The sequence below is a fragment of the Ambystoma mexicanum genome, chromosome 9 (assembly GCF_040938575.1).
Source record: "Ambystoma mexicanum isolate Mex_15411 chromosome 9, UKY_AmexF1_1, whole genome shotgun sequence".
NCBI classification, from domain to species: domain Eukaryota; kingdom Metazoa; phylum Chordata; class Amphibia; order Caudata; family Ambystomatidae; genus Ambystoma; species Ambystoma mexicanum.
Window position 1 is genome coordinate 353162346 of NC_090931.1, and position 16317 is coordinate 353178662.

The window sequence follows — 16317 nt, forward strand, 5'->3', positions numbered from 1 at the left end:
AATCCCATACTACGTTTCCAGAGTCTTTACTCTGCTTCCTGATTTCTCATCTTTCTCCTGAATTCCTTGCTGTCTGAGGAAGGGCCCTTATTGGTCCCGAAAATAAGCGATGACACATTCTTGCAGTTCCTACCATGTTTCTGGTTTACAAAGCCCAAAACCTCAGTGTTGTGATGTTTGGAGGGGGTAGGTGGATCCAGTACTTGTGCTGAAAGTTTGGAATGGGTGGCTGTGGCCTGACTTTCCTGTGTCCTCTCCCCAGAACCCGAGGTTCCCCGGAAACCTGCAGATGAGTGACCGGCAGCTGGATGAAGCGGGCGAGAATGATGTTAACAATTTGTAAGTGCAAGGAGTAGCCTTCAATATCAGGAAGTTAATGATACCATGCTTATGTATTTTTTTTTGTTTTGTTTCAAGTGAAGGGTTTATGAGCATTCTTTTAAAAGTACAAACATTCAAGCAGCTTTGGGTATTGATCCAATGAAAATGGCTAATCATCTAGAAATCTCATCCGTCGCCTAGGTCTTTGTGCACTTGTACGTACATGGATGTCTGGGTCCTCTTCACCTTTGTGAAGGAACTCACTGACCCTCATTACGAGCCGTTACTGGTATTTTACCGCAGGCTCGCTTTACCATTACCGGCCCCCGATACCTGATATCCCAGTGTCACCGGAATATTACAGAAGCCGGCAACGGCAGAAGGTTCCCATCCATGGATTCCCATAGGACTTTATGGGATGGGAACTACTGAATCACTGGCACTGTTGCGAACTGTGCCACCGATTCAGTGATTTCTGTGCCGGTAATGGCCAGAACTCCGGCAGGTTGTGCCTGCCGGTAGCTCCCTGCCCCTACCAGAGTATGCCGGTCTGGGACAAATGACAGAGCTGGTAGTACCTGCCATTTTACCTGCATTTTTCCCAGACCGGCTTAGTCCTAATGGGGGGGGGGGGTGTGTGTGTGTGTGTGTGTGTGTGTGTGTGTGTGTGTGTGTGTTCCTATTTTAACTTGTTAAAATTGGGTGTTTTCACATTTATGGTCTAGCTTGTCTGATTGGAGATGTGTCCATGTGATGGTTAATGTCAGTGTATAGCTGTATTTTTGGCTGAAACAGACTGTCTTTCTGTGCATCTCCTTGCTATTTTATGTTCTTGGATTTGTCTGTAACTATTTTGTTCAGTGGTGAAAAGATCTTGGAGCATTTCTTGCCTCTTCAGCCCACATCATACAGTAAATGTAACCGGAGAGCATAGGGCTTCTGCCAAAGGTTTGTCTGGATAAGCATATTAGACATTTCGGAATTTTAAACAATGCACCGTACCATACTGTCGTTTTTGGGGTGAGCTACTACGCGATACCATAGTTGAGGGATCTGCAACCTTCTCTCCAGATATTTTTGATCACAACTCCCATCAGTTTTTTATTCTGCATAACCAATGTTAAGGGATCATGGGAGTCATAGTCCGAAACATCTGGAGCATCACGGGTTGCAGACCCGCTGTATATTTAACTCTGATGTATACTGCTCTCATGTTCTTGTTATTGTGCACATATCAATGTATCTAAGTCCAGGTTGAGGTTTGTTTGTTTGATTGCATGCATTCCTCTAGTATTTTGGCAGTCGCGCCTCTCAGAATTGACCCGGTCACAACTTTAAAATGAATATTCAGCATCATAAAGAACTTTTCCCATTATTCATGCGTATGAAACGATGCACTGGCCAGCCTAATTCTGACCAATCATATCGAAACTCAGAGGCTTTCCTTAGATTAATCTTCCATGAAAGGAGATGATCTGAGTGGAGAGAGGTAAGGTAAGAGTGCACCGTATAGTTTGAACTTGTTCTACTGCAAGATGTGAAAATGGATATTTTGTTCAAAGTTTTACCTTTCTCTTTGAGCCTCTTTGCTGATGACTGTCAGAGCTAGGTTTGCTGTTGTCTGTTTTCGGAAAGTCTGCAACTGTCAGCCTTGGGGGCGGCATGCGTATGTCATTCTTCTGGGCATCTGGAAAATGTGCCAAGAGAAATGTGGGTCAAGAGGACCCCCATGATAACTGCATTTATTTACATCCAAATAACCTTTGTCATCTTTGCCAAGGTGTGACATTAGCAATCTGGCAAAACAGAGGATTCTGTAAGCTTTCCTACAATATTCTAAAGATGAGAAGAAACAAAAAACCCCTTTAAATCACAGAAATGGTAAAGGGGGAAAAAAGGACAGACGAGACATCTCAAGCTCCCATGGTCACTGATGGGGTGACTTCCTCTAAACTTTGCTCTGAATCCATCAGCAATTAAAAAATAACAGATGTTGGGGGGGGCCAAACAGAGCGGGTGTGAGGCTCTGAGCTCCTCCGTGCGCCCTGGTATATATCCTGATATATCCTAGCCTCTGCCTCTGAAACACCCGAAGGGGTGATATATGGTGAAGGAGTCTGCCCGGTGGAATTGGGTGACGAAGGCAAAGCACTTGAAGAGATTTCCACCGAGATAATAGATGACACAGCGATCTGGGAGTTGCACCTGCTATCTTGGATGGGGCACAAAAGTGTGTGATGGAGCCCACGACCCTGTTGCCGGGGGCTTGACGGTGCGCAGTGTGGCCCTCTGGTATCTAGATGTGTAGGAGGATTGGCCCGTGGCGCGGCTCGCCGTGTGAAAGTGCAGGAAAGTTGATTTGCCCGGCCTACCAAGTCCCCGGTGAAGGAGGAGGGAAGAAACAAGCTGGCTGAGCGACCAGTGAGGAGGATGATGTAGCAGAGGAAGTGATCCGGTGCGACCGAGTAGTCTGGTAGAGCGGGCATGGCTTGGAGGGCCCGAGGGTCTGGCTCGGTTGTGAAGGGGCTTGAACACAGAGGAGGCGCTTGTTCTGCGCAGAGGATCGGTGGCAGTGCAGCTGGTTGTCCTGGCAACCGCACTTAGAAGGGGAAGCATTTGTTCCAAGTCAAGAGCAGCTGCGAGCATAGGTACATACTGAAAAGGAGTGTGTGGAGATTTGGGGAGAGACAGTCACCTCTTTGAAGACACATTAAGGCTGAGGGGGATCCAGTAGACGTTTCTCTTTGTTTCGCACAGATTGGCTAGCCAGCAGCATACAAACTGAACCTTAAAATTGTGAAAGGTCAGCAACGGCAGAAGATGGACCATTTTATTGTTGTAGAGGGAAGAATGCTAAGATAACCCCTCAGACAGTTAGTGACTCTGCTGGGACGACTACAGAGGTGGAGACGGCGTCCTTGGACGCCCTTATGAAGGCCATCGGGGATTAGCAATCCTTACTTGAGACTAAGGTACAGTCAGTGGGGGTGTAGATATCCTTGATAAGAATGGACCTCAAGAAAGTGAACAAAAGGATCACGGAAGTGGAGCAGAGAGTTAGGGAAGCAGAAGACGTACTTTGAATGCGCTGGCGGCAGCGATGCAGTAGATGGAGGAGAGGGCGGATTGCCGGTCCAGACCTTGCAATGTTTGGATCCTTGGGTTTGCTGAAAGGGAAGAGGGCCACAGCACCAAACTATATGTAGAGAAAATAATTAGAGACGTTAGCGGTGATGGGGCTATCAAAGTAATTTACAATAGTACAGGCTCACAGGGTTTATGGCAGGAGACCTCCAGTGGGAGCTCCACCACAAGCTATAATTGCACAATTCCTCAATTTTGGAGACAGGGACGCCGTCGCCAAGACACCAGGCAGCGATCGGCATATATTGTTGGCGACATCAAGATCCTGATGTTCCCAAATTTTATGCAGGAGGTCCAGCGACAACGAAAGACCTACGAGGCAGTCGAGCAACGATTGAAGGAGCTACAACTAAAGTACATGATTTTCTAGCCAGCTAAGTTGAAGATCCTGGTACAAAACAAGTCCTTCAATAGACCTGTAGAGGTGTGGGATTTGATTTAGGAACATGGCCCTATTTCACGGGACCATGGGAGGGAAAGGGATAACCAGTGTACCACTGGACGAGAAAGTGTCAGAGTTTCTTCTGCAGAGGCAATGGGAAAGGTGCCTCAGGCAGGGTGCTGGTGATTAGCGACAGTACCCTGGCATAAACTGGTACGGGACAGGGCTCTAGTCCAGGGTATACGTAGTGCTCTGAACAGCTTGATGGAACAGACGGCTGAGGGAGAGGGGTCTGCATTGGGTGGCGGGCAGAGACATGGTTCTCTTAGCGCAAGGAAGATTTTAGAGGAGCAGCCTGGGGCCTGCTGGGGTAGGCTGTGGGTCTTCTGAAATGATTGCCAATACAGGTTTGGATCTGTGGTAGTGAGACTGTTGGATCTGAAGAGGGGAGGAGGTGGTTTCTAGATGGGGCTTGTGGGTAGGAGGGGGCCTATGTGTGTCACGAGGCGATGGAGAAAAATGGGGCTCTACCATTGTCTCTGCCAAGGGCCGGAACTTGCCCCTTGTGAGTGTTCACTGACTTGATGCTTTGTGCTGCCTGGTTGGCAGTGCTTGTTTGCTTGTTAGTTGGGTGGTTCAGGTAAAAGGGGCTGGTGGAGGGGTGACAGATATTTCTGAGGTTTGAAAGTGTAGGGTGTAGTGGCAGAAGAGGGGTGTTTAAGGCCGGGAGTTGTGGATATGGAGGGGTGTTACAAAGTACTCAGCAACAGGGTCATGTAGGGGGCAGCAGCAATCACGTGTCTTACACTAGCGTTTACCAGAGTGGGTAAGGGGCATGCATGTAATTCACGGTGTAAAGAATGGGGTAGGTGACAATGAAGTACAGTACTCACGGCAGATCTGTCCCTACAATTAGCCAATGCAACATGCCTTTCTACCCCACCATGTGTACCTAGCCAGCACGGGCTGCTATAACGTGCCATATACCTATTGTGATTTTGCTCTGTGTGCACCCTGTGCCTCTGACTCAGAACATGCTACTGTGATTATGCCCTGTGTGCAGCCTGTGCCCCTAATTCAGAACGTGCTACTGTGATTTTGCCCTGTGCGCACCCTGTGCCTCTAACTCAGAACGTGACACTGTGATTCGCTTCTATGCTTGTACTCTGCACTCACTGTTAGGGCTCCAACAATTAGTGGCCCACGCTCTCCCTAACATCTCACCCTCTCACTGCACCCTTCGCGCTCACCACGCATAGGTCACAGACACTGCTGGCTTGGCCTACACCTGCCCACCTGCCCCACTGACCTGTTTGAATCCTCAGTCCCCATATGGCGCCACAGGCCACACCACACTCGGAGGACACAAACCCTACACCCTTTCCACTCCCCTTTAGCAGATCTCCCACTGACTTGCCCACACAAACACCCCCAGCACATGCGCCGCCTACCAACTCACATAATAGACCACAAACCAAGACCAGCTGCTGCTCTAACTCGACCCAGACTCCCAGCTCCCACCCCAGATCCACATCCATGAGAAACCAACTCCTAAGAATCCGCTCCCACCACAGACCCATATCACCCATTCATAAACCGCACGCCATCATACCTGCCACACTCACACACAAGCTCACGGTGCCCACCTCAACCAATTCTACATCCACACCCTCTCCTAACACTGCAGCTATCGCAGCCAAGCCAAGCAAAAACATAGAAGCACCTATACCCTCAACACACGCACCCCTCAAGTGCGCCCTAATTAATGTCGGGTCACTCCCGGCTCACGCCACAGATATTCATGACCTGATCACTGACCTTGACCTAGACATCCTCACCGAAACATGGCTTCATGAAGCCTCTGGCCCTTCCATCTGCCTCACACTGCCACCAGCCTACACTGTGTTCCACAAGGGCAGAACTACCAACAAAGGAGGGGGGTTGCTGATCATCGCCAAAGACTCACTGACCATATGACAAATCGGCACTACTTTCGAAGAACACACAGACGCACTATCTATCAAGCTTGCCGTCTCTGCTAACGAGACGATCACCATACATGCCATATACCGCCTGCCAGGCCCACTACTAGAATTCCAAGCCAACCTGCTCCACCAGATAGGACACAACTTGAAAAACAATAACAAAACTATCATCCTAGGCAACCTTAATCTTGGCCTCTGAGACCCCAAGGACAAACAAAGCAAAGCCCTTGACAAAGCTCTTCATGACCTAAACTTCATCCAAAGGGTCACTCACCCTACACATACCAAAGGGCGAGTACTGAACTGGATATCAGACCACAACTGTGACATAGACATCGGCTCCATCACGCCATGCCCTTGGACTGACCACTTCCTCATACACTTCTTTATCCCAACCAAGCCTCTACCCAAACCCTTGGCACCCATACCCTCAGATACAACCAGATCAGCCAGACTCCTCACTAAAGAAAGAATACTCCCCCCTCCCCCCAGACCCCCCCAAGAGGCTGCATCAGCCCTGAGGTCTCCCTTCTCTACAGACAGGGTAGCACTAGTTGACACATACAGCATAGTCATAAAAACAGCCATAGAAGCCACTGCACCTCTAACCAAGGAACAAAGCCAAAATGCAAACACTCCAACTCATGGTTCAACAAAGGGCTACTAGACCTGAGATCCCTAAAACAAATGGCACTCGCCACATGGAAGGCATGGCCGTCCCATCCCACTCTGCGGGCCGACAAATCCATTGCCGCCCGCTACAAAAAAGAAATCGCATTAGCCAAAGCTGCATCATACAACTCCAGAATTGCTAACACTCATTCTGAGGCGAAGGAACTATTCGCTATCTACAAAGAGCTCGCCTGCCCACCCACCAATACCCAGGAAACATTCAAAGAGGAAACATGGTGTAAAAATATACAAACACCCATTTTGCACAAACTAGACACATTCAAAGAGAAAATAAAAAACTACCTCAGTGGCTTGTCTAAGACCAAGCACCCTCCAAAGCCCAGCTCCTGCTCATGACAGCAAAGATTCTAAAGCCTTCTCCTTTGGACCATTCACGGACTCTGTTGTTACAGCCATCATGGAATGCATCAAGCTCTCTTCATGCAAGGGTGACATTTGCCCCGCATCACTCATCAAAGAGTGCAGACAGCCACTAGCACCACTGATTACAGCCATCATTAATGCTTCTCTCTCCACTGGCATAGTCCCCACTACTCTCAAAGAAGCCTGGGTTCTCCCACTACTCAAACCTTCACTCGACCCAGACATGCCCAATAACTATAGACCCATAACAACCGTCCCATTCCTGCTTAAGATACTGGACAAAGCAGCATACCTTCAGATACAACAATTCCTGGAAGAAAACAACATCCTGGGCAAGAGACAATCAGGTTTCCGGCCACGGCATTGAACCGAAACCGCCCTACTCAACCTAAAAATGCAAATTGAACAAACCACAGACAAAGGCAAACCAGCGCTACTCTTGCTGCTTGACCTGACTGCAGCCTTCGATCTGATAGATCACATGACCCTATGCAGACACCTCAAGAAGGCTCACTTCTCACAGCAAGCTACCACATGGATCACCTCCTTCCTTGAGGAAAGGCTAATGAGGGTATTCTCCGACTCTCTACAACATTTTTACTCTCCCTCTCCAACGACCTCGCCGATCATGGCATAACCTATACTAATTATGCCGATGATACACAAGTACTACTCCCACTCACCGGTTCCTATGAACAGGACGCTTCCAAGCTAAGTGAGATCTATGCCATCATCCAGCCCTGGATGACGGCTAACGGCCTTTGTCTGAATGGAAATAAGACTGAAATACTCATAGTAGGTACCAAACAACCACTCAATAAATTGGACAGCAAATACTCCTCCTTCATCATAGACAACACACCCATCACTACATCAAAAACCGCCAAAACACTGGGAGTAAACATAGACTCCACCCTATCCATGTCATGACAAGTTAGCGCCATCACATCCTCGGCAGCTCTAACCACCAAAATCATAAATGCTGTCAAACCTTACCTCTCACCTCCAAAACTGCCTGTCCATAGCCAGAGCCACAGTAGGGGCTTGATTGGACTACTGCAATGTCCTCTACTTAGGCACCTTAGCCAAGAACTTAAAGAAACTCCAAACCACTCAAAACAATGCTCTCAGGGCAGCCCTCAGCATACCCAAAAGGCTCCCAAACCCGGGAAGACGCCCATTGGCTCCCAGTCAAAGAGCACATCCTATTCAAAGCCCTTTCCATTACACACAGCTGCCTGGCAAACACAGCACCTCCCTACCTCTCAGAAACCATTCACCGTGCCACTTCAGCAAAACCTAATTGCTCCCAACACTGCAACCTGCTCGCCATCCCAACCTTTAAAAGAGCTAAAGCTGGAGGTGCCAGCTTTGCAGTCCTAGCACCAAGAAATTGGAAGGCACTACCACCAACACTCAGGAAAGAGACCGTACGCTCAGCCACTTCAGACACACCTTACTAAAACTTCCTCTCCCATCTGCACCTGACCAGTGGGATCATTTATGTAAAACGCCCAAAGCGTAATTGAAATGTATGTCTAAACTGCTGTATGCTTATGTAATTTTAAAAGTTATGCTCTTTGTCTAAGCAAGTATCCTTAACAGCAGCACGATGTCCTAGGGCCTATACTTGAAAATGTTGTTTTGCCGGTTAAGCAAGATTCTCCAAGGGGTTTGGCGATTCTGATCAGAAAGAAGGTTCAGTGGGAAAGGAGGCACATTGTGGCTGACATACGGGACTGATGCTTAAGTTTGGTTGGGAAACTGGGCCAAGAAATGGTTACCTTGGTCAATGTGTATGCCTTTCCTCCGGTCAAGAATGAGTTGATGAGTGCAGTGAGAGATGTGATTCTGGAGGGGGAAATCAAGGTGTTGCTAGTGGAGTGTGATTTAAATGGTGCGATCAATAATGGGGAGGATCGCCAAAGAAGGGAGCAGCTAGGAGTAATTGTTCCACAAAGTTGCACCACTGGGCTGAAGCGCTGCTCTGCTCTTGATGAATGTATGGAGGGAGAAACAGCAGTTGGGAAGGAGCTGTTTGTTTAATTAGGGAGCATATCACTCACTATCACTTATTGAATACTTTTTCACCACCAGGGAAGGTGTACACAGGCTAAAGGGGGTGGAGTACCTTCCTCTGGGACTTTCAGATCACTCCCCTCTGGTGCTGGAGTTGGAGAGTGGGGAGGGATAAACTGCAAGGGGTGTGGTGGCTGAGTGCTTACCAGCTGCTGCCACCTGGCATAGGTGACATTATGGGGGAGGCCCCTGGACAAATACTTCAGGGACAACTAGTGAATAGCAAGGATACCTGTTTGGAAGCTTACAAGGGGAATGGATATGACAGAAGTTAGGAAATGAGCTTGGGAAAAAATACGGGATCAGACCACTGCAGAGTGCAAGGATAGGGAGCTGGAGGAAAAGTCTAAGGGGGGGAGGGCAGCTCTGGTGGGGTATTTAGGAAGTTACACAGGGCACAGGACAAGGTGAGGACATTTGCTCTTGACGATGTGAGGCACGCAAATTGGCTGAGCAGCGACAGGCTATGCAAGCATGAAGATGAAAGCGGTTAGGATGCTAGCAAGGATAGTTAGGCAAAGGGAGCAGGACAGGTGGATATCAGCTGTTAGGGATAAACAGGTGACTTTAAGGGTTGAAGATCAGGAAATTGCAGATTCCTTTGCCGCATTTTATGCCAAATTGTATGACTAATCTCTGGCAGGGGATTGGGGAGTTGGGGATATATTCGGAAGCTATTCCGTTGCAAATCATTTCATTTGCTCAAAGGGAACTGCTAGAAGAGGACCTGACCCTGCTGGAAATAGAGCATAGTATAGTGCAGTTACAATCAGGAAAAACCCTTGGCCCTAAAGGTCTCCCCCATTTGGAAACTTTGGGGGCATATAGTGAGTCACCTGGTGCTGGACATGCTGTAAGAGAGTAGAGATATGGGCAGGTTACCTCCGGACCTGCAGGAATCCATGGTTACTGTTTTCACAAAAAAGGGAGGGACTAAGAATCCTGCGAGTCGTACAGACCAATTTCTCTTCTCATTGGAGAGATTAACATACTGGCGAAGGCACTGGCAAACAGATGGATGACGACTCTCTTCCATCTGATCAATGGGGCCCAGAAAGTGTTCATGCTGTGCAGATTGACGCACTTTTAACCTGAGGAGGCTGTTTAATCCGGTTAACTCAGCGGAACGGCGTCAGGAACTAAGAGGTTATGTCCTTGGACTCCTTGAAAGGGCTTCGACGGAATTGGATCTTCTTGTGGGCGATTTTGGCTAGGATGGGCTTTGGCCAGTCGTTAATTACCTGTACAATATTATTGTATGATTCTTCAATGGCAAGGGTTAGGGGAAATGGCTGGCTTTCGGCTCCTTTTGCCTTGCTGCCTGGTACGAGGCAGGGATGCCCCCCTTTATCCCTTTTTGTTCATGCTGTTAATTGAGCCTCTGGCGGAGGCAGTGAGAAGCGATGAGATATTCAGGGGATAGGTGGACCAGATTGACATGTGGATATTATTTCCCTCTTTCCTGATGATGTACTTTTAAATGTGAGTGACGCAGAGTGAGCGGTATCTCGGGTGGATGAAGTATACCACGTATAGGGTGCCTTCAGTGGTTTGCGGAGCAATTGGGGGAAGTATGTGTATTATATTCTTAGGAGGTGGAATGAGAAGTCCACACACTGTGGAGGGAAGCTTGTGCCTACTAGGCTTCCCTTTAGACACTTAGAAGATATGATCACTGGATTCTGAGAGGAGTTCTTTTGCTTGAATTGGGACCCACTGGTGGTTAGTTTCCTTCAAGAGGTTGAGAGGTGGGTGGGTCTCCCAGTGTCCCTTCTGGGCAAGGTGGCTTTGTTCAAAATTATATCTTTCCTGCAGTTTCTATATATCTTGCATACCTCGCCATATGATATATCTACAGAGATGTTTGAGCAGATGTATATAGCTGTAAACGAGTGGTTTTTCCTTGGGGAAGGAGATCCAGCCATCGGAAGGGAAATCGGGGCGAGGGGCGGATGGGATTTTGATCTAATTCTGTATGGGGGCTCTATCCCAAGGACTTCCCTCAGACGGGCAAACTGGTGGCCAATGTGTGTCAGACATATCAAAACAAGAGACAGGAATCACACTCCCTTAGAGCTTGATTGAGCGCAGAACTGGGGCTCCCACTTGTGTTGCCGCTGCTGAGGCTTGTAGCGGTCGATAGGCTAGAGGGGGGCCCATCTCCACGATGTATAAATGGATAGCTAGTACCACGTCAAAACCGCTAACAGAATTAACAGAGAACTGGGAAAGAGATCTGGGCACGATGGTTGATGGAGAATGGCAAAGTGCATTGGGCGGCACGAATGGAGTGGCAATAGATTCTGGGCTTTGGACCCATTCACTACAAAGTGCTTCACAGGGTGTATTATACTCCTAGAGGCTGCATAAAATGGTTAGAAGGGACAATGCATTTTGCCCCAAATGCAAGACAGAGACAGAGTCGTATTTACATGTGGTATGGATGTGTCCGAAGATTAGCAGCCTATTGATAGCTGTAATGGAAATCTTGAGCTTGGGAATGGACCTGGAATTCTGCATTTTCGGGATCTGGGGGGGTTTCTTCCCTCACGGCACATGAGAACCTTGGCGGACTTATCCTTGGTGAAGAGATGTATTGCAATTGGGGAGGAGAAGATGGGTCCGTCCATTTGCATGTGGGAAGACTGGATGCATGTATGAGCCTGGAAAAACTGGTGACCAAAAAAAGGGGGTTCCCGCAGGAGCATGAGTAAGTGTGGGGGAAATGGCTGCAGAGGGATCAGGAGTGACGGAAGCCGGGAGGGAATGAGACCTTCAATAGTGGAACAAGTGAGTTGGGAGTGGAGGTGTCTGAATGCCGGGTAAAGGGTGCGGGGGTGTGTGTAGTTAAAGGCAGGGTGAAGGGGGGAGATGGACATGGGGTACACATTGTACATTCAAACATTATCACTGGATTTTGTGTAGGGGGAACTATAGAAATGTGGAGAAGAGGGAATCCGATGAGGGAGAGAAGTATGATGGATGGTAGTGGCGTATAGGGAAGATGGAGATTGGCGGTTTTTGGGAGGATGGTGGGTGTACTCTGTCAAGATGACTCACTTCCTTATGATGGGATTCATATAAATGCAAATAAAGAAAGTTTTATTCCCAAAAAAATAACAGATCTTGAGAACCATAGATAGCTGACCTGTCATTGTGAAGAGAGAACAGCATCTCTACCACTTTGAACTAGGGAATGCAAAGGTTATAAGAAGTCCTAAGCGTCTGCAGAGATCACAGTAACCAATAGAAACCCATTACAGAGGTTGCCGTCACCTGACTAATGGTTCAGTCGGATTCCACCCACCTTGTCGCAGCAATATAACAGAAATTGTTGAAACAGCCATTTTGCTCCATTTATCTTGGCTTTATTTTTAGGGAGGTGGGTTAGGAAACATTTAAAAATGATTTGGGGAATAGTGGGGGTGGGTGGTTGTTTATTGGAATAGGGGACTTGCGCCACTCCCATGCATTTATTTTTTAAAGCTGTGAAAAAAATGACCTTGCAACGAGTTGGGGCAGATCAGTTCATTCAGGATTGATGATTTGGCAGGGACTTGGCTTACCAGGTCCCAGTTTTCAGATTACAATACTGAACAAAATGAACTCCTTAATGTTTATTTCAATATAGTCCGCTTAAGGAACTGATACAGAGACGATGACCTGGATTAGCTGAAGATCCCCAAATACACAGATTCTCGCCTTTCTATTGAAGATGGGAAGCTCTGGAAAATCAGTTTCAGGTATTTATGCACTGTTGATGCATAGCACCACTGCTAACATCCAGCTGACAAGGGTTAAGTGACAGGTGCTCACTTGTACGAATGGTGCTCGGCCTTAATGAAAACTACTCGACTATGCTAATGGTCAAGTAGATTTCACAACGCCTGGTGTTGGATATAGAATCGCATATTACTGGTTCCTAACCCGTGGTAGATTATGCTGCATCATATTCACTGGTATGAGTTTGGGCAGCCTGCTCTTTGCAGAAACTGATGTGGCTGTCTGCTGCATTTTCACAAAATCTTCACTGGCAATAAGGACATTATACATAATCTACAAAAAAATGGATTCATCATGATAATGTAAAAAATCTGATCTGCAAATCCCCTTTTGCCACATTCTCGCTCCTGGTATGGGAATCTCTGACAATTCAAGACTTTTCACAGATGGTAGAGTAGGACCTTGAGACTTTAACAGGAATGAGAATTAACCTAGATCCCCTCTGTAACAGGTATAACAAGATGCACCCCATCTTTTTATTTCTTTTTCAACTGTGTTTATTAGGTTGTACTCGTTGAAGGTATTTCAGAAATAACATTTTTACAGCAAAAGCATTGCTTTTAACATAATTCATGGCATTGTATGACCCTCAATCTTCCATTCTCGCTCTCCCAAAAAGTTCAGCCATCCATGGCTCAAGGGATCCGCAGAAATTGTCTTGTGTGTTAGTGCTAGACATTTTTAATGGGCCTGTCGCTTGCATTTATAATAAGCTGCTGTGTGGGCTATTAAATCCCCCCTAATCACTTCCTTCATGGCATTGCATGTGGTTGCTGTGTGAGTTTCGACAGGGTTCACTTGAAAATAGTTCTGTATAGCTTTACCTACTGTGTCCCTAAGAGTCATAGCGTTACAAATCAGATTATATGAACACCACAATGGCCTAGCAGATGGGGCTAGGTCACAAACTCTGACAGTTAAAAGGACTAGAGAATTATCAGACAACTCTGAGGCCAATGGACACCCCATCAACAAATGTGATAAGCTGAGGGGATGCCAGGAGCAAATATATACGACAGGAGGAGCGATGAACATGAGAAAAGAAAGTAAAATCCGTTCCCCCGGATGTAGTACTCTCCAGGTGTCGACCACATCTATGGTTTTAAAAAAGTCGCAAATACCCAATGCAATATTAAAATATCTTGTGTGGGGTCATGCGTTTTGTCTTTTATAGGATCAAGGACCTCATTAAAGTCACTCCCAATGAGAGCCTGGCCCTCAAGAAAAGGGAGAACTATAGCCTCCAGATATTTGAAGAAATGTTCTTGTCCTTCATTGGGGGCATAGATCGAAACCAAGGTGTAAAATTGCCCAAACATACCTTTAACACCAACATACCTCCCTTCCAGATCATATATGACGTCCAATTCCTTGAAAGATATACCCTCTGCCAACAGGATAGCCGTCCCACAGGTTTTGGAGCCGCTGGAGGCAAAAAATTGTCCTGGAAAGTCTCTGTCCCGTAAGCGAGAAAGATCTGAAGGGAGTAAATGAGTTTCCTGTAGAAAGATCACTGTGCCATTCAGGTCCTTTAGGTGTTGCAGGACCGATTTCCGTTTCACTGGAGAGTTTAGTCCGTTTAAATTAAGTGATACAAATTCCAATTTCTGATGAGGTAGAGGGGTCATACACAAATTGTCGTCTTCTGTGGAGGAGGGAGGAGCCAAATGAGTTTCCTTCGCCATTGAAGTCCTGAGTATTCATATTTCCATGTGACAACCATAGTTTACTTGAACAAACAAACCTAAAAACAACAATTCAAAAATAAACAGAAAAATATAGGGTATTTTGCCCTGTCAGCCTCCAAGTGACATCTCACTCAGGGCCAGGCAAAAGCTGAATGGAGACCATGATCAAAACAACTTCTTATAGCGCTTCCTTTTTAAGTATATTCAGGGTCCCATCTTCTGAGAGATATACATTTGTAAATATCTTCATTCATTCAAGTGTGTAGTGGCGATTTCCCTGATCTACCACCTTTGGGGATCTTCACCCAAATATTGTGTTTTGGTTTCAGAGCTTCACCAACAACAGGTTTCTGAGATTTCGGTACAGAGTGGCCATTTTTATGCGAAGGGGAGAACCCCATCATTTCCACAGCTTCCTTCAACTTGTCAATAGTGTGGACCTTCCCCTCAAACGTAAACCGCTATTATCGATGGGAACACGCAGCGGATCCTGTTTTTTTGGTCTTGCAGAAATGGTGTCACGGGTCGGAGTGCTCTTTGTTTCTGAATTGTTAGTTGTTAGGAAATATTTCCATTTGTGTGATTTCCCCTGCAGTTGTGAACCCCCCCAACCTTTTGCTGTTGTCTGACCATCCTAGCCTGACTTCTTCCAGTGGAGCCCAGCCTTCTGCTGTACTCCGCTGGGCTTTTTGCTCATTTTTTTATGGGGAAACTATGTTTCCCTTAGCCTTTCACTTGTTGCTGCTATTTAGCAACATTTTATCAGTACACAACGTACCTTACAGTACAGTGCGCTGGGGTCCCCTTTTCATTTTTAAGACCCTAGACACCCTCAAAGGATTTTTCGGTGAATGTACAAATGTGCCTTGGACAGAGCTGGTGGCAGCTGTTACTTTTCATGTATTTGTAACCCTTTTCTATGGTCCATACGTCATTTACCGCGTTTGGCCAAGCACAGTGGCCAGTGCCTAAAATGGCCATGCCAGAAGGTCCTTTAGTCTGTCCTTTGGCTATCGTGTCCCTTTGCCTTCCCCAGGTCGAGCAGACCCGGAAAAATTCATTATTTGGTCATGCAGACCCGCACACAAAGCGAAGCTTTTGCGGGCTTCTGCATGCCTTGCGTGTGTGCCTCCAGGATGTGGGCTGGACTGTCTAGTACCAATACACATCCTGGGTGCCAGGATGTCTGGTTTGCTGGGAATGACTGGGACCACCATGGTCCATGATGGGTCCACGTTTGGGATGGCTGTATGTGAGCAGATCTCTCATTGGGTCCTCTTCATTTTGGCGCAAAGGAGATTCTGGATAAGAGAAGGCATCTAACACCCATTCCAGGACGATCTCTCGAGTTCACACCGAACTTAAGAAAGGAGCCAAGTATCCTGAAACCAAGAAGCGGAACCGAGGAACCGCTGGTGACCCGATGGAAGGTTTGGCACCTTGAGCCAGCTGTCGCCCCGTTGGACCCCCTGTTTCTGATCGAACATAGGTCTGCAAAGGCGCTTCGACCCATGGAATAGTGGGACTAACTATTCTCGGCACCCCCAACTTAACCTGTAAGCGAGCCTTCTCAGAAGTTTTCCTGGACCACCCAGTGAACTGACCAGCTTGCATGTGACCTTTGCCCTGGTACCGCAGCCGTCTCAAGTTGACACTTAGTATTTGGAGACAGTAAGCTCTGGGTATAAGGCATTCTCCCTCTGAGTTTCGTACACCTAACATTCCTAGGTCTGGAATTAGGAGAGTGCGCCTGAACCCGAGCATATGCTGTCACGGTGTCGCCCAGCTATGGTGATGAACTTTGTGGGTGCCATGCTGCTGTGGCACACTGTGCCCTTAGACTCGCTGCAGCAGAATTGGCCTGATCCTTTCATCAGGA

At 47.2% G+C, this 16317-nt stretch overlaps 1 protein-coding gene across 3 annotated transcripts in view; it reads left to right on the top strand.

Annotated features, from left to right (window-relative positions):
* The window catches only part of HIP1 (huntingtin interacting protein 1), a 1552273-nt gene that overhangs the window by 383539 nt on the left and 1152417 nt on the right, over positions 1-16317 (top strand). For all 3 annotated transcript variants that reach the window (XM_069614772.1, XM_069614774.1, XM_069614773.1), the window contains exon 6: positions 263-339. In XM_069614772.1, coding sequence (XP_069470873.1) covers positions 263-339 — 77 coding nt within the window. The remainder of the gene's footprint in view (positions 1-262; positions 340-16317) is intronic.